The sequence below is a fragment of the Aquila chrysaetos genome, chromosome 18, assembly GCF_900496995.4.
Source record: "Aquila chrysaetos chrysaetos chromosome 18, bAquChr1.4, whole genome shotgun sequence".
In the NCBI taxonomy this organism is placed as follows: domain Eukaryota; kingdom Metazoa; phylum Chordata; class Aves; order Accipitriformes; family Accipitridae; genus Aquila; species Aquila chrysaetos.
Window position 1 is genome coordinate 22,930,929 of NC_044021.1, and position 17,493 is coordinate 22,948,421.

Genomic DNA, 17,493 nt, shown 5'->3' on the forward strand with positions numbered 1-17,493 from the left:
CACTGTTCAGGACGTCCCCGGGGGGGGGCGCTTGTTTTACCTGCAGGCGAACGCCCCCCACGCGTGTTCAGCCCCGCGGGGACCGCGCAGCGGGTTTTCCGCGGAGGCGGGGGGGGGGGGGGGGGGGGCCGGCTCGAAGAGGCGCCCGCTGCTGCCAGGCATCGCCCCCCCGCCCCCCCCCCGGCTGCGGGCGGTGCGCGGCCGCGGAGCGCCCTCCGCCGCGGGAGGCAGGCGCTCCGCCACGGCCTCCGCGCCCGCGCATCCCCCGCAAGGGGGTCTTGGGGGGGGGGGGGGGGAGTGATGGAGCGCGGAGGGACGGCCCGGGGGGGGGGGGCGGGGAGCGGGGTCCTCTGGCCAGAGCAGGGGTAAAAGGCGGCCGGTGGAGCTGCGGGGGTTCCCGGAGCTGCGGGGGGGGGGCGTTTCTCGGGTTTCTCGGTCCGCGGGGGCTGGCGGTGGGTGCCCGGGCAGGCTGCCGTCGAGGCGGGGAAGAGCTGCGTGCCGAGCCGGGCGTGCGGGAACCCGCTCGGCGGGAGGGCTGGGTTCGCCTCCCGCAAACTCAAGCCGGAGCCGGCTCCGAAGCGGCGTTTTCCGACAGCCTCAAGAGCTGGGGCGGGGGGGGGGAGTGGAAAAGATCGACTGCGAGGGCTGCGGGTGAAGAAGCCCGAGCGCTAGGAATCCTCGGCTTAAGGGGGAGAAGGGAGGGGGAAAGGAAAAACAACAACAAAAAATCCGCTGCGGTGCTAAATCTGCGTGTTCTTAAGACATTTTAAGCGGGCTGCGGTCTGATGGACACAGAAAAGCCTGAATCGATGCTCGTAGCCCCCAGTGCTGCTGCAGACTTGGCCAGGAGCTTTGTCTCAGAACAAGCTCTCTTGCCCCACGTGCGAGGCGAACTGGAGGTCCCAGTTCGCACCCGTAAGTGTGAGAACGGTGTTATTAATGACCGTGCCCTTAAATCCCCCCGATGAGGTTGATGGCCAGTGGCAAAGTGTTTCGGCGGCGTACAGGTGAGTGTGACTTTTACGCAAACCTGCTGACTTTCTGTTCGAAACTTGCAGCGCTTTGCTGCTCAGTAAAACCATGAGGGGAAAAAAAATAAGAATAATAATTAAAAAAAAAAAAAATTAAAAAAAAATCCCGGGTTCGAGAGCTCCGCGTTTTCCCACGTCTGGCAGACGAGGCTCAGCGCTGCCACCTCGCGTCCCTTTCCGCACCCCCGGCCTCACAAAGCCTGCAGGAAAGAGAATGAAGTTTCGAGGCTTTTTAAGTTGTAAAACGTGGAGAAACCTTGCCAACGCTCTTAAAACTGCGTTTGAGATGGAAGCTGAATGCTCGCGCTTTACACCTAGGCTTAAAAATTTGGGGAGCTGGAAAGCACTTTCAGTCCAGCACTGGAGGATTAGGGGTGGAAGCAATTAACTTCAAGGAAACAGCCAAGAAATCGTAGTAAAATGCTTTTATAGAGTTTCACATCGTGTTCTTACAATTGCTTTATTAAGCAGTTCTAAATTGCGCTTTTGTGAAGTTTTCATTCAGGAAATAATACTCTTCTGTCCATCCCACACACGTGCTTTTTGAACCAAGATTAAATCGACGTGACTGCTTTCATCAAGATAACACTTAACTCACCTGGAGTTAATTTTTATTCATGGCGGTCAAGACCTTGCGCACCGTAACACAACTGAGTGAAAAGCTTCCCTAAAGCTTTTTCTTCCTATGTCTCTGCCTATCGGTTTAGCTCTTATTTGTTCTGCTTTAACCTGTGTCTAGAAACATGAGAATATTTTACTTGCTTTGTAGTTTAAACAAACTGATATTTGTATGTAAAATATGGTAGTCGGGGGTTGAAATCCTTTTGGATCCCGTGCTAACAGGTGGAGCAGCCAGAAGCTACTGGCTGCTCCCAGTCCCGGTTTTTCACACTGCGGCACATGAATACCAAGAGTGTAAATAAACCCCGTACTTACTCCTGACACCAAAACCGCTGCCAGCCTCCTTTTCTATCTGTGCTGGTGGTATATGGTGGAACAGATTTGATGTTAGCTTTGGGGTTGCGGGGGGAAAAACAGAGAGTGATTTACTTCTCACAAAGTGTGAAAGGTGAGAAACTCCACTGATGTCACCGGGTGTCGTCAACCTAGCAGAAAGCAGTATTTTATCCCAAAGCTTACTGGAGGAAACAATCTATTATTTTTGCAAGCAGAGCAATAATTTAGGTTGTATCTTTGTAAACACTCTCAGTAACGGAGGTGCCTTGCCTAGGGAGATACTGGGAATTCAGGGGTTTTTTTCCTCAGCACTTCAGTGTAATAGTTTGAGCCCAGTGTGGGATCTTAATATTCAAAGCTTGTTCTCAAACTCTGCTAAAGGATCCGACCATAAATTTTCTTGCAAAAACGTGTAACTTATTTTTAGACCTCTTTCTTAGACATTTCAGCTGTTTCCAACCATTTTTTTTTTTTCTTCCTGATTTAAAAAGTGGTTTTAACTGGTGGTGTGTGGAACAAAAATTTTCACAGCTGTTTTGTCCAGCAGCCTTTTTGGTCCCTGGCCTGATTGAATGAGGTGAGGAATCTTCGGGCAGTAACACTGCCTTTTTTTTTTTTTTTTTTTAATGGCCTTACCATCCCCTTTTACCTGAGTATTATGGGTTAGGGCCGGGGTGTGGGGGGGGAGGTTTGATGCCACCGAGGCCTTCAGGGCTGCTTCACCGCCGCCCCGTTTTTCTTCACTATCGCTCACGGCAGGGCGGGGGGGGGGGGGGCGGAAATGAGATGAACCCGCAAAACCACGCATTCTCTCGGGGTGCCCCCCCCCGGCGCCGCTCAGCTCCAACTGCCTGGCGGACGCGGGTCGTGCGTGACGGAAAACGCTTCGCGGCCGCTTCTCGAGTGGTGACGACCCCCCCCCCCCCCCTTTCCGTAACACTCCGTCCCTTTTGTGCGGGCAGGTGTCCCCGCCGCCCCCCCCCCCCTTTTTTTTTTTTTTTTTTTTTATTCTTTGCCTTATGATGATTTTTGCTGATTTCCTAATTTTTCCCCGGCAGGGAGGGGGGGGGGGGGGGGGCTTGCGCGGGCACGTGCGCGGCGGGGCGCGGGGCGGCGCGCGGGGCCTGCCCCTCGCTGCCCCTTTTAAAAAAAAAAGTTCGCCCCGCCGCCGGGAATGAGGTCAGCGCGGGCGCTTCTCATTGCACGCGGCGATTATTACCGGCGCCGAGGCGGCCGCCAATCGCCGGCCGGTGGGAGGGGCTTGGCCCGCGGAGGCGTTGGATACAGCGCCCCATTGGCCGCCGGGCGGGCTTGCGAAAGGATAAAAGGGGCGCGGGGCGAGCGCGGGGTCCGCTCTCAGCTGCAGCCGGCGGAGCGCGGCGGGCGGGGGGCAGCGCCCGGCGCCGGGGGGGGGGGGGCGGCGGCGGCGCGCGCGCGCGCTCCGCGGGGCTCCGCGGGCGCGGAGCGGCGGCGGCGGCGGCAGCAGCAGCAGCAGCAGCAGCGGCGGGACCGGCGGCCGAGGAGGAGGAGGAGGACGGGGCTGGGCGCCCGGCTCGCCGCTCTTCCTGCCGGGGACGTACACACTCGTTCATGCACGAGCGCTTTTCTTTTTTTTTTTTTTTTTTTTTTTTCCCGGGGATTTTTTTCCATCATTATTATTATTTTTTCCTTCTTTTTCCTTTTTTTTTTTTCCTTCTTTTTTTTTCTTCCCCCCCTCCGAGGGGTTTTCTTTTCGCTCAGTACCTCGCAACTGCCAAATCCTACCTGCACAAACTCCTGGCCGCCGACCCCGCCACCACGAGTCCTGGAGCCGGCGTTTTCGGGGTTTGGGGGGCGCGCCGCCTGCCCCCCGCCCCATTCCCCGTCCCCTGCGGCCGTGCCCAGCGCTGAGAGACTCTCCTGAAACGCCGGAGGCAGGCGGAAAGCACTTGTGAACTGGACCAGCTGCTTCGGGGAGGGGGGAGACCCGAGGTGGTGGTGAGGAAAAAAAGCAGACCGACACCCCCCCGCCCCTCCAAAAAAAAAAAAAAAAAAAAAAAAAAAAAAACCAACCAAACCAGCCCAAAACGCCCCGAGAGGAAAACAAAACAAAAAAAAAAAAACCCAAAAAAAAAAAGCCAAACTTGGACGGGCGGCTCGCGGCGCTGCTTTTGCAGAAACTCCGTCTGACCGCCGGCGGCCCCGCTGCCGCCGCCGCCTCGAGGGGGAGAGGACCGCGCCGCCGGGGACGAGGCGCCGGTGTGGAAGTACGAGCGGTGCGGGGAGCGGGGGCGCGGCCGCGGGGGGCTGCGCGGCCCCGGTGCCGCTGTGAGAAGAAGTTGCGCGCCCTGCCCCGCGCCGGAGCGGCGCTGAGCCCCGGCGAGCCCCCCCCCCGCCGCCGCCGCCGCGATGGTGCAGCAGACCAACACGGCGGAGAACACGGAGGCGCTGCTGGCCGCCGAGACCTCCGACTCCGGGGCCGGCATCGAGCTGGGCATCGCCTCCTCCCCGACGCCGGGCTCCACCGCCTCGACGGGGGGCAAGGCGGACGACCCGAGCTGGTGCAAGACGCCCAGCGGGCACATCAAGCGGCCCATGAACGCCTTCATGGTGTGGTCGCAGATCGAGCGGCGGAAGATCATGGAGCAGTCCCCCGACATGCACAACGCCGAGATCTCCAAGCGCCTGGGCAAGCGCTGGAAGCTGCTCAAGGACAGCGACAAGATCCCCTTCATCCGGGAGGCGGAGCGGCTGCGCCTCAAGCACATGGCGGACTACCCCGACTACAAGTACCGGCCCAGGAAGAAGGTGAAGTCGGGCAACAGCTCCGCCAAACCCGGCGACAAGGCGGACAAGGGCGGCGGGGGCGGGGGCAGCCCCGGCGGCCCCGCGGCCCCCGCCAAGCCCGCCCCGAAGAAGGGCGGCGGCGGCGGCGGCGGCTCCTCCAAGCCCTCCCCCGCGGCCGGCGGCGGCGGTGCGGGCGGCAAGCCCCACGGCAAGGCGGCGGCGGCGGGGGCGGGCGGCAAGGCCGCCCCCTTCCCCGGGGAGCCGCCGGCCGCGCTGCTGCCGCCCGAGCACCAGGCGCTGTACAAGCCCCGGGGGGCGGCGGGCGCGCCCTCGGGCCCCGGCAAGCCGCTGGCCGAGAAGAAGCTGAAGCGGGTCTACATCTTCGGGAGCGGGCAGGCGGCCGCCGCCGCCGCCTCCTCCTCCTCCTCCTCCGCCGCCGCCTCCCCCGGCGGCGGGGGCGCGGTGCCCGGCAGCCCCACGCTGAGCAGCTCGGCGGAGGCCGGCGACCCCTTGAGCCTGTACGAGGAGGGGGGCGGCGGGGCGGGCCGGCCCGACGGGGACTGCGGCGGGGCCGCCTGCCCCTCGCCCTCCGGCTCCGGTTCGGGCTCGCCCTCGGATCACCGCAGTTACACCAGCCTGCGCGCCTCCTCGCCGGCCCCCTCGACGGCGCATTCCTCCTCCGCGTCCTCCCACTCCTCCTCCTCCTCTTCCTCCTCCGGCTCCTCTTCGTCGGACGACGAGTTCGAGGACGACCTCTTGGACCTCAACCCCAGCCCCGGCTTTGAGAGCATGTCCCTGGGCAGCTTCAGCTCCTCGGTGCTCGACCGGGACCTGGATTTTAACTTCGAGCCCGGCTCGGGCTCGCACTTTGAGTTCCCGGACTACTGCACGCCGGAGGTAAGTGAGATGATCTCGGGGGACTGGCTGGAGTCCAGCATTTCCAACCTGGTCTTCACTTACTGAGGCGAGAGCCGGGCCCCGCTGGAGGAGGCACAGACGCGCGTTGTCGGCAGGACTCGCCCGCCCCGCCCGGGCGCTTTTCTTTCTGGGTTCGGTTTGGGTTGGGGTTTTGGGGAGGGAGGGGGGGGGGGGGGGGGTTGTTTGTTTTTTTTTTTTCTTTTTTTTCTTTGCTGGGAAGGGGCCGGTGAGACTGCTTCTTGCGCTCGGGGAGAGCGGCGGCGGGAGCGGGATCGCCCTCTCCTTGCAGAAGGGGCAGCAGCCCCCCCTTCCTCCGGCTGGAGACGGACCCGCACACCCCCCCCATCCGAGAGACGAGCCTGACGTTTGCTTTTTCAGAGACCGGCGGGAGCGAAACGCTGGCTTTTTCCTTTTCCCTTTTTCTTTCCCGAAAAGAGAGACAGGAGGGGGGAAGGGGGGCGGGGGGGGGGAACCGCACACACACCTCTGGGTTCTTTGTTATTGCCCACTTTATACGACTCAAGAGGAGGGGGAGCGATGCCTTGTGCTGAGCGCGCACTGGATGTCTTGAGCATTCGCCCTTTTCGTGTGAAAGAGCGATCAGAACTGCTTGGAAAAAAAAAAAAAAGGAGAAAAAACCCAAACAAACAGGAAAAAAAAAAAATATCCACCCAAGCCCTTGCAAGGTTCACGTTTTGGGGGGAGGAATCCCGTCCCGGTTTCTTCTGCGGTGAGAGGAGGCGACGACGATGGGAGGAGGAGGAGGAGGAGGCGGATGGAGCTGGACTGAGATCCTAGTTAAGAGGAGAAGAGCCAGACTTACACTTGAGAGCTGTCTTGGAAATACGGTGGGGGGAAGATAATAATAAACTGAAACGGATTTGCACGTACGGATGAGGTGGCGGCAGCGCTTTTCTCAGTCACCTTATGTCATATGTAGAGAAAAAAAATAAGGCCGAAACTTCAAGAACACTGAAAACTTTTGCAACAGAGACGGAATGGGAACAGTTTCTGTCATGATGTGGTACAGGGGAAATGGAGGGCGATGGCTTTTGCAAAAAAACCCGAAAATACTAAAAAAAAAAAAAAAAAAAAAAAAAAGTAGTTTTTTTCTTCTTACTCAGAATCGTGATGGTGTTGGATTATTTCACTGGTGGGGTTTAATATAGCATGTTATCCTGTCTATCTTTTTAAGATTTCTGTAAGACTGTTGAACAGTTTAAAAAAAATAGTGTTAGGATAATATAAAAGCAGATAGATGGCGCTATGTTTGATTCCTACAAAAAATATCACCAGCTTTTTTTCATTCTTAACTCTTTAAAGGATTCAAACGCAACTCAAATCTGTGCTGGACTTTAAAAAAAGAAAATTCAGGACCAAATTTTTTCTCAGAGTATGTATGTGTTTGTTCCTTATAGCTGTAAATGAAAAGACTGTTTTTTCTCACCGATGCTCCATCCTCGTATTGGGTTTTTTTGGTTTTTTTTTCCTTGTAAATGTAATCGGATGCCATTTTATAAGTGGACGTATTTATACTGGCCAAACATTTTTGACTTGTATTCCTTTGTCCTTTTTTGGTAGTTCTCGTTGTTACCCGCACCATTTTTATGTCTCCTTCACTGAAGGGCTAGAGTTTTAACTTTTAATTTTTTATATTTAAATGTAGACTTTTGACACTTTTAAAAACAAAAAGAGAAGAGAGATGAAAACGTTTGATTATTTTCTCAGTGTATTTTTGTAAAAAATATATAAAGGGGGTGTAAATCGGTGTAAATCGCTGTTTGGATTTCCTGATTTTAACAGCAGGGCCGCTGGTTAGTATCTCCCACGCGTGTGCGCGCTCTCACGCTCACTCACACTCTCACCCACCCACGAATCAGCCCCTATTTTGTCCATGTTTACACTCCAATCTGCAGGCATCTTAAAGTGACAGCATCCCTCACCGCCACCGCCAGTGCCCGCTCCGCAGCCCCCCGCCGTTCCGGGGGAGGGGGCGGGAGGGGAGGGGGGGGGCCGGGGGGAGCCGGAGGGGAAGGGAAAGACTGAGGCGTATACACTGTATGCTACCGTTTTGGGGAGAAACCTGTCCCGAAATGAAGTAAAGCGACTGGTGCATTTACACAGAAGGGATCCTGTACCTTTAACTTGTAAACCACATCTTTTTGCACTTTTTTTAGAAGCAAAAACGTGCCGTTTAAACCACTGGATCTATCTAAATGCCGGTTTGAGTTCGCGACACTATGTACTGCGTTTTTCATTCTTGTATTTGACTATTTAATCCTTTCTACTTGTCGCTAAATATAATTGTTTTAGTCTCTTATGGCATGATGATAGCATATGTATTCAGGTTTATAGCTGTTGTGTTTAAGATGAAGAAAGTGAAAACATCTTTGTACATTTAAGTCTGTATTATAATAAGCAAAAAAGAAGATTGTGTGTTTATGTATGTTAATATAACATGACAGGCACTAGGACGTCTGCCTAATGAGGTGGTTCCGTTAAGGGTTTAACTTTTTTTGTTCTTTTTGTTATTTTTTTGGTCATCCATCCTGTGCAATATGCTGTGTAGAATTTTTTTTTTTTTTTTTTTTTTTTTTTTTTTGTCTAACGATCACCCACAACGCAACGTTGGGAAAGGAGGAAAAAAAAAAAAAAAAAAAGATCATGCCAGCTAACCATGTCAAGTTCACTGCCTGTCAGATTGTTGATATACCTTCTGTAAATAACCTCTCTTTTTTTTTTTTGTTTTGTTTTGGTTTTTTTGTTTTGTTTTGGTTTTTGGTTTTTTTTTTTTTTTTTGGTTTGTTTTGTTTTGGTTTTTTTCTTCGGGAAGGAAATAAAATCAGCTGGAACTGAACCCTAACACTGGGCTGCTCTTGTCATCATTGCTTCGCCCCCGGCCCCCTCCGGGTGGGTTTTTGTTGCCCCCCCCATCCAAAATAAGTTTCTCCGGGGCACCTGTAATGAAGTCTTTCTAATGCAGAGCGTTTACATTAGCGGCCACTGGAGTCCGGGGGGGGGGGGGCTCAAGGCCGGTGACCCCCTCCCAGCCCCCCCCCGGGTTTTCGACTTCCCGGGTGCCCCCTGCGTTCCCCTCCTGCCTACGAATATGCATCGTCCCTTCGACGGTGGGGTGGGTTTTTTTGGTGGTGGGTTTTTTTTTTTTTTTTTTTTTTGTAAACCGATTAAAGCGGCCCACCGACATAATGGTTTCACTTAGCTGTTAATTTACAGCTGGCTGCCAGCCAGCAGCTCTTTTCCATGAAAAAGGAGCTGCGAACGAGAAGAGGCGTTGCACCGGCTGTTTCGCAAAGCCACCGGCCCGGGAGGTTAATGTTCGCCCTCGCCTCATCCCCACGAATTCCTGCCTTTTATTTGCCATGCAAAAATCTCCCCAGCCGCAGCTCCGCGCCCCCATACCCCCCCCGCCCCTTTTCGCCCCGGGAGGTTTCCCGGTTGGTTAGCCTCTTTGCCGTCCCGCTCCTTGCTTTTCCAAGGCCATTTACAAAGCACATGGATGTGCCGGCGGGCTCGGCCCCCCCCCCCGGGACTCCGCCAGCCGGGGGTCGGGGCATTCCCCCCCCCGTGAAACACCCCGGGCGGTGTGGGGGGGAGCCCTGTGCACCCAAACCCTCCCTCTTCTCGGTGCCCAGGTGCTGTGCTTATCGATAAATGTGCTCTTGGGACCGAGCACTGGTCAAACTGGGGGGGAAGGGGGGGGGGGGTGATGGGGACGGGTGACAACATCAGACTGCAGCCGCTGGCAGGCGACAGGCTCGGGCTGCTGCTGCTGCTGCTGCTGCTGGCGGCCTCTTTGCTGTTGGCTACAGTTAAGTCGAGGGGTTTTATGGTTTCCTGCGCGCCTTGTTTTTGTTCTCGGTTATAATAAAGTCCAGGGTTGCCAAACGGGTTGTTTCTCTGGGGGCTCTTTGGGTGACATGCAAGTTGTTGCCTCCAGATAGCTAAGTGGAAGTCAGGCTGAAATGGATAGATATATAGTCACACAACGTTACGTATGAGCGTAGGTACATAAATGGGAAATACTCATGTGTTCCTTGCTGCCCGCGATATGGAGCAAGGCAAAGTCTCTCGCTAGAGGAAGTACCCAGAACTAAGCCACACAAGGCTATATCACCAAATGTACTTTTTTTTTTTAATAGACCATATTTCTAATATGACTGTTTTGGCAGGAAAAGTAGTAGCCCTTTAGCAAACCTGAAAACTAACAAATTTATTGCAAAGCTTTTCTAATGAAGATCTATGTAAAAGAAAACTAGATTTTTAGGAATCGCAACTGGTGTCTGGCCATAGGTTTGCCTAACACCGGATCCTCTCCTGGAGGTGGGCCAGCGTGGCGGGTGCCTATAAAGAAGTGCATTTCCACAGCAGGGTGAAATCTCTGACTCGGGATCGCCGTAGCTGTCGTTTTCTCCCGCTGCCCCAGCTGGCGTGAGAGGCCCCAACCCCGCTCCTGGAAGCTGCGACCATGCTCGAGCAAACAAGGCAAAGCAAAATTGCTCCTTTCCTGCTGTGCCTTCACTCCGGTAATCAGCATTTTAGAGACTTTTACAGCCACGCGTGGTCATTGTCACCAGTGAATCCCGCTCCACTCGTTTATTCTATCCTCCACGGCATCCCCTTCTTGCTTGTGGCCTCCGCAACATCTTGAGGTAATGCTGAGTGAATTCGTTTGTGTGCCGTGTGAAAAAATGAAGTTTCTATTTTCTATTTTAACTTTGGCGGAGATAATTTTGTCCGTTCTTGCACTGTGACAATTTTGTTTCTTCTTCATCTTTTGCTAAACCTCTCATTTTTATAGCTCTTTGCCATTTCTCCATCAGCTCATCTCATAGTGCACAGAGGTATAGAAAAGACTTGAACTAGATTTAAATGAAAAAATCACCGTAACAGGCCACATATGTGTGTCGGTAAAATTTATTTTTAATAGACTGTGCTTCTTTGTAAATCATTAATTTACCTGCAAATTAGATGAAGACTGTTCACCTCAAGAGTGTATATATAATTTTCAGTAATCAGGTCTGCCTCCCCTGTGTATCATTTCATTTCCTTCCCTTCCTTGTAAAGCAGCGTGCGATGTGAGCGCGTGCACAGACCGTATTGTATTTTCTTTCTTTCCCAACACCAAAGTAGGGCTCCCCGGGAGTCCGCAATGCTGAGCACATTTGCAAGCCTTGTACTCCCGTGTTACACTTCCAGCAGAATCGGCTTGACTGAGCAGAAAGGAGAGGATTGAGCTAGAGGCCCCCCCCCGTTAGCTGTCGTGACATACGCTGACACGATACACGACACAGTAGCAGCCATACGGGTGCAGAGCCTTCACGCTGGCCGGCCTCTCCTCTGCCACCTCTGCTTCCACAAGAAAGTGGAAAAAGTAGCAGATTAAAGCTTAACCCTCCTCCCAAGGGCTCTTTGTTCTGTGTGTTGGATCTAGTTTTTGAATGTATGTATTAGGGTTAATTTTTCATGTAGAATAACTCCATAAAGGTCTCTGAAAAGCTTTGAAGACATTAACAAGGTATAATAATGTGACCTCCTGCGTCTACACATGTTGTGATTGTCTTGATATGCCAGAGTTCAAAAATTATTATCCACCTCCCGCCATTTCAACCTCTCCTCTCCAGGTCCTCAAACGAGCTCTAAAATCAGCTATGATTTTTGTCACCAACATGAGGAAAATAAATGTGGTTGTCTCCAAGATGGGTATGCCGTGGCACAAAAGGTGACTTATTCAGGACTTAGCAATTAGCCGGTCAGTGACTGCTCCATTTTGTGCGTTGTACATAAACATCTCAAGGCAAGGAGTAACATTTACTGAACCTATAGTAACCAATTCATAGACCACCAACAGAATTAAATCCTGTGGAATGTGATTTAGGCATAACTCACAGGCACGGCTATGCAACGTTTCCTAATACTACATCTCTGGCTAGATTATACTATCCTGAGTCACTTCCTATGCCTTTTTTCCTACCGATACACTAACTCCTAGTAGCCTTTCTCCCCCTGTACTAGCTCCTCTGTGGTTTTTGGCGAACAAAGCTTAATTCTCCCGCACGGCAGAAGAGCATCCCCAAACTCCACGTGGCTCCTGTTACATCTTCCCTTTTAAGTGAGTTTATCTGAAGCAAAGGACAACGTAACGGCGGCTGCTGGTGGGGCGATGTTCGTTGGTTTGCGACAGAGGTTAGCTGTCCGTAACCCGGCCTTGATGCCCCTTGTTGATAGCTAACGAATGCTGACCAGTCTCTTCGCGCATCCCTGTGCGTCCCGTCCTTATCGTAAGCAGTATGAGCTTGCTCGACCAGGAGGAGGAAAAGGGCTTGCAGAAATAGGAGCAAGACTGGCAGGTCGGTTGCAAGGGGCCCATACGGGTCTTTCAAAATGATGGGGATTAGGTAAAAGTAGAAACTCAGACCTGGCATCAGTCAGGGGAGGTGTGAGCTTTGAGTCCTGTTTGGCACTGCTATGTCAGCAAAATACTAGATAAAATGTGTGTTATACTGGCAAAGCTGTGCTTTGTTGTGTTGGCAGTGCTCTTGTAACGTAGACCTGGAAGCAAAGGGAAAACATTTGCCCTTCTTATCTTTCCTCTTTTGCTCTCCCAGTAATTCACTGGGTTTCTTCCCGGGCTTCCCTCCCCACTCTCCAGTTTACATTCCTTTCTCTGACCTCGCTTCTTCCCGAATGTCTTCCTAATCTTCTTCAGGATGAGCTTTGCTTATACTATGTTAGAGATGTAAATGCCCATTCGGTGGACCCAGAACATTATGTCTTTCCTGCTTCCCAGACCCCCATTTTGTTCTGTTTCAGCATTCATCGCCTTCCCTTGCAAAAGGCACATTGCCTAATGTGTGGCAGTAGAATGAAAAGAAATCTAATTTAAAATGTATCCAAGATGTACCTATGCTATGTTATCATCCTGAGCTTAGTCCAAGGCTCTCAGATGAGGGTATATCTCTGCACATTGTCTGCCTCAAAAATAGCACCAAGCTGGGTTCATACTGTGACTGAGTGTCTGAAAGCTAAATGAAAACAGCTGGTATCTAACTGAATCATTTAAAAGGCTGTTGCTCAGGTTGGCTGTTTTGAACAAGTGGGATTGCTAGGAAGCCAGACAAGATCTCTCTGCGTGATCTCAGCACAGCACACCGAAACCTGTATCCGCAGGTTAAAGCCCACCCACCTCTTCCAAATGGACCAATTCTTCGTGTGTCAGGGAAAACATCGCAGAGTCACATTTTGCCTTAGCAGCCTGCCTGAAGTTTGCGACCGCATGCAGCTCACGGTTTGCCCCTCTCAAGAAAGCGAAGCAATCATCCGAATCTTTCCGGGCCCCCGGACCTGCTGAAGTTGTAATTGCTGTCGCAGTGGGATGGTTGCTAATGAGGGTGTACGGACCGGACGCGAAGTGACCCGTGTGCTGACGACAGCGGGTTACGCGGGACGGCGTGGGACCCGGTGAGTGGCAAAGGGAATGGCAGTTTAAAGGAGAATCTGGGCATTTCTCCAGAGCTGAACACCTGGAATTTACTTCTCTAGAAACAAATTCAGATGTCTTCAGACTCGGCAGAATTTATGCTAGGGACTGGTATGATTCGGAAATGTGGCACTTGAGGTACGGCTCCTCCTGTGATGTCGTTGATTCAGATTTACTCAGGGTACCGAGAAAGGCAAACCAATTTAATGTTATGTGAGGCAGGTCATGTTCACATATAAGTACGTGTGTGCTCTAATTGTACATAACTTTAGGGCTTAATTTCCAGGGAGGGACATATTTTCTGTAAACATTCAGTTGTTCCAGAAAATATTTTTTTTCTATAATAAGGAAGCAACATTACTACTTTCTAATGAAAGAACATGTATAGTTCTAGCTCTAGCTGTAGGGAAGTGAGTGGTACAGTGGATAAAACAGGAGATCGGAAATGGGCATCTTCAGATTAATTCCTGGTCTTCCTGCAAACTTTGACCAAGAGTCAACATAATTTGCGAAATCTTGTTATGCTGCTTTCCTTTGGATCAGCTTCTCGTGCTGTGAAAGATGAGCTATGGGTAAAAGCAGACATACTGAAATGTAGTTGTTTCACCACGTGTGAGGGTTTTTTAATAAAATAAATATATATGATGTTTCTAGAAAGGAGAGCCATGGAACAGAATAAGAACAAACATTTACGTTCTCATTCAGAAAAAGGAGGAAACCTGGGTATTTTAGAAATCTTTGGTTTTGTTCTCTTGGATCAGCTTTGGGGGTGAGGGGGGAAAGTGTGAAAATATTCTTTGCTTGAGCTCTCTCTCACTTTTAAGAACTCGGACATGAAGCCTTAGAAACAGTCCTTTGCTTCCCTATCTCGAACTGAAAATGCACACTAGTCCTCTGGACCTGGTTGCAAATGGAGGGTCATAAATTCCAGCTCAGCTTATCTAAATGGTGTATTTCATGTAGTTCTAAAATACTGTATTATCACAGTGAAAGATACGCACCGAGTTAGACTTGGCTGACGTACTCACTGATAATTACATAGAAGAGGTTTCCTAATTCCATTAACAAATTGTTCCAGGCTTAGAGAGAAATGAAATCATAGTGTCTTCTCCTCTTCTATTATATTATTATTGTTGTTATGTAGTTGTTGATGCCCTTAATCATAGATCAGCAGCTCATGTCCTTGGTGCACTGTAACTACAGGACAAAAAAAGAAGATCCACTTCAGGTTGTTTATAGTTTGAATGTAGGACAGAAAAGCAGCCACGGACATGAGCAGAAAACAAAGTATTATTACCATTCGGTTTGGCCGCACTGATCTAGCCCGAGCTAGGTGCTCTTTTGCTCTTTGGAGGTATTGCAGATGAAGGCAGGCATTAACAAGGGATTTGGAAGAGAACACACATATATTTGCACCAGTGAACAGGGACCTCTTCCAAAGTATTGCTCACGATGAGAGAAAACACAAAACATAACAAGCAAACAGTTAAGAAGCTGGGATCACGAGGTGATCGTAGCCGACTCATCGCTGCTGCATGGGAATAATAAGATACTTGATAAGTGTGTGGTAGTGCTGGAAAGGAACCCTGACATGGGCTTGTTTGTGAAAGAGGGCCAGGGGACGAGAGCACAGATCACGTTATCGTGGTCAGGCCCATGGGCCACGAAAATGGTCATTGGATCACAAAGTCTGGATGTGTGGGAAGAAGGGGGGAAAAAACTACCGCAGCGGTTGGAAGCCAAGGTGATGTGAGCTTCAGGAAGAGAAATTTAGGAAAAAAACAGTACTGTTAAAGCATAGCCTGGAGAGTAAAGCAGAATTATTGCTGGTTACTGACAAGAAACCGGTGTCTTATGGCAATAATTGAGAAAGAGGTAGGAGGAAGGCTTTAACAGCCTAGTGGAGATGGAGAATTGTATCTTTGTTTAATTTGGGCAGAGTACACCATCTGGGTGGCTCGTTATCCACAGGCAGCATTAGAGACAAAGGCTGAGGTTTTAATGAGGTGAGGATGTCAGCAAATCATTGTGTGAGCCAAGGAACCTGGTTTCTGCAGATCCCTATCTCAGGAGAGATCCATTGGGTGGATTCTGATATCTAATTGGTACATTACTCCCTGCTGCAACCTATTTGGCAGGGTCTGGAGTGCACTAACTGTGTTCCCCTGGCCAGGCCCACGTGGGACGCCCCACCAACCCATCAGGAGCTCATTTAAGGCGATGCCTGGGCTTCTATCCTTTCTCCCGGGCATCTCCCTTTAGCAAAGTCTGTGGGAATCTAGTGTTTTGGGGATGTGAGCTTCCCCTCTTACAGATTTTGGACGGATGGATGAATAAATGAAGACACGTGTATGACGCATCTTCAGGAAGGCAGGTTAAAAAGGCAAGTCCAAAGAGTCCTTTGCCTACGGCCATCTCCAGCTGGTGAAATGGGCTGTGGAGGTGTTTGGGAGCTGTGCTTGTGCTGCTCTGGGTGACCTGAGCACTCAACGTAGGACCTGGTGTCCTGTGGCCTTGCAGGTCAGATGTGCTTTTTGTAGTCTTCTCTGAAGGATGCCGGATGCCAAGTGGCAGGTCTAAAGCTTTTGTGGCTCCGTTTGTGACTGGCAGGTCTGCTGGCGATCTGAAACTCGGTTAATTCTACGTTGTCCTGTAATAATGCTAATATGATGGGAGAATTGGAAATATTATCACTTGCAAAATAAAATTCACATTTAATAATATTTCTTGGTAAGTAGAGTTGTGTCATAGGTATGCTAAGGTGTAGTTAATGCTCTTCATGTCATAAATGAATTACAAACATGTAGAACAAAGTGTATTCATAAAGAAATATCCACATGTGCACATTTACAAATAATTTTTTCATCAGGGTGCTCTGAGAACAATAACGATGACAAACAAAATGGGCTGGTTTCACATCAGGGGGATTGATTTAGATCAAAGTCATTTAAATTGCCAATTTTAATCATGATTTAAATTGTCAAGTTGGAAACCTTGATTTAAATAATTGATTTTCATCTTGTTTTGCATTTGTGCTTCCTAAGTATTTTTCTTAATAAAGGTTGATTCTCATTGGCTGGTGTAATTCAGTATTTCCTTTTGCCAACCATGAGGATTATGTACGTACTATGTCTGTATATATTTAAGTAATTTAACATATATTTACACAGATTCTTAATTTATACACTTCTATCATGCCAGAAAAATAATTAATTAATATTTTCTGAATTTCTAAATTATGTTTATTTTTCCTTATGCATTGCTTCAAACTGTATTTGGATGGTAATTAGACTTTCATTAAAAATACATAAAATCTGGAGGGAAAGGAGGTGTTAGCTAAAATATGCTGGGTAGTTAAAATGTAATTTTGTTAGAATGCATTTCTTTTAAAAAGCAAGGTCTAGATCTGCCATGGACTTCAGACTTGTAGCTATGGTAAGTTATTTTAGTGGGGCATTAGCTGCCTGTGTTGCCCAACCAGGTAGGGCTACGTTGCTAAAACCTTCACAGACCTCCTTCAGAGTCCCAGGACTGCGTGGTGAAGCTGAGGGCTGGGCCACGAGAAAGAAGAAGCAGCTGCCAAGGACAGGAGCTCCTGCAAGGTCAATGGCGGCTTCTCTGTCCAAACTGGTGTCACTGGAGAGTATGGGAAAGAGGAAAAGCCACTGGCCATCCTGAGCCTCAAGGACAAGGTTCCGAGCTTGCTGACCGACGTGGGTTACGGCTACCCCTGCACCATCATGGAGTTTAGTGCCAAAGTGCTTCTGCAGAGTGCGTCCTGACTGACTGTTAGATACCTGGCTGGTCTGTGGTTGGTAAGCTGCACCGTCACTGTGTCTTCTGATATTTTTAGAAACAGATTTCAGTGTCCCGTAATGCATTTTAGCCTAATTGAACAGGAAAAATGGACCGTTCTACTTTTAATCCCTGTTGTTTGCTTTGTGTGTCTGGTCACTACTGTGATGGTCTCCTGGAAGACCTAGTAGTTGAAGAAAGTTCTTGATTTGCTGTACCAGGAAGTATAATTTATTTCATTTTTGACACTGAAGAAGGCATTTATACTTATTAATCAGCAAAAGTGCAGCAAAGATTTGTGGTACTTTCTTTTTCAGATTTAAATGCATTAACAGGGTCTTTAACAGTCTTTTGGGTATGGAGTAATGGGGAAGATGTAGTTCTTGCTTTGCTAACTGGGATATTCTGAACATATTGATTTAATCAACTAGACAATCAAGACACTTTATTTTTTAACCTTTCATCTTGATGACAAAAGATTATCTGTGAGTGTAGACTGTTTCACCATTGAGTGATCCTTTAGGTAGT

The 17,493-nt window shown here is 50.1% G+C and overlaps 1 protein-coding gene across 1 annotated transcript; it reads left to right on the forward strand.

Annotated features, from left to right (window-relative positions):
- The first annotated feature begins 3,438 nt into the window (after nt 1-3,438).
- On the forward strand, nt 3,439-8,311 carry SOX4 (SRY-box transcription factor 4). Its single transcript, XM_030042083.2, has one exon. It carries the CDS (start codon nt 4,377-4,379, stop codon nt 5,715-5,717), a length of 1,341 nt encoding a protein of 446 aa, XP_029897943.1. The 5' UTR covers nt 3,439-4,376; the 3' UTR covers nt 5,718-8,311.
- Nucleotides 8,312-17,493: the final 9,182 nt, after the last annotated feature.

Excerpts from the sequence above, each read along its gene's own strand:
- SOX4 (XM_030042083.2), top strand. The coding sequence starts at position 4,377 with ATGGTGCAGCAGACCAACACGGCGGAGAACACGGAGGCGCTGCTGGCC.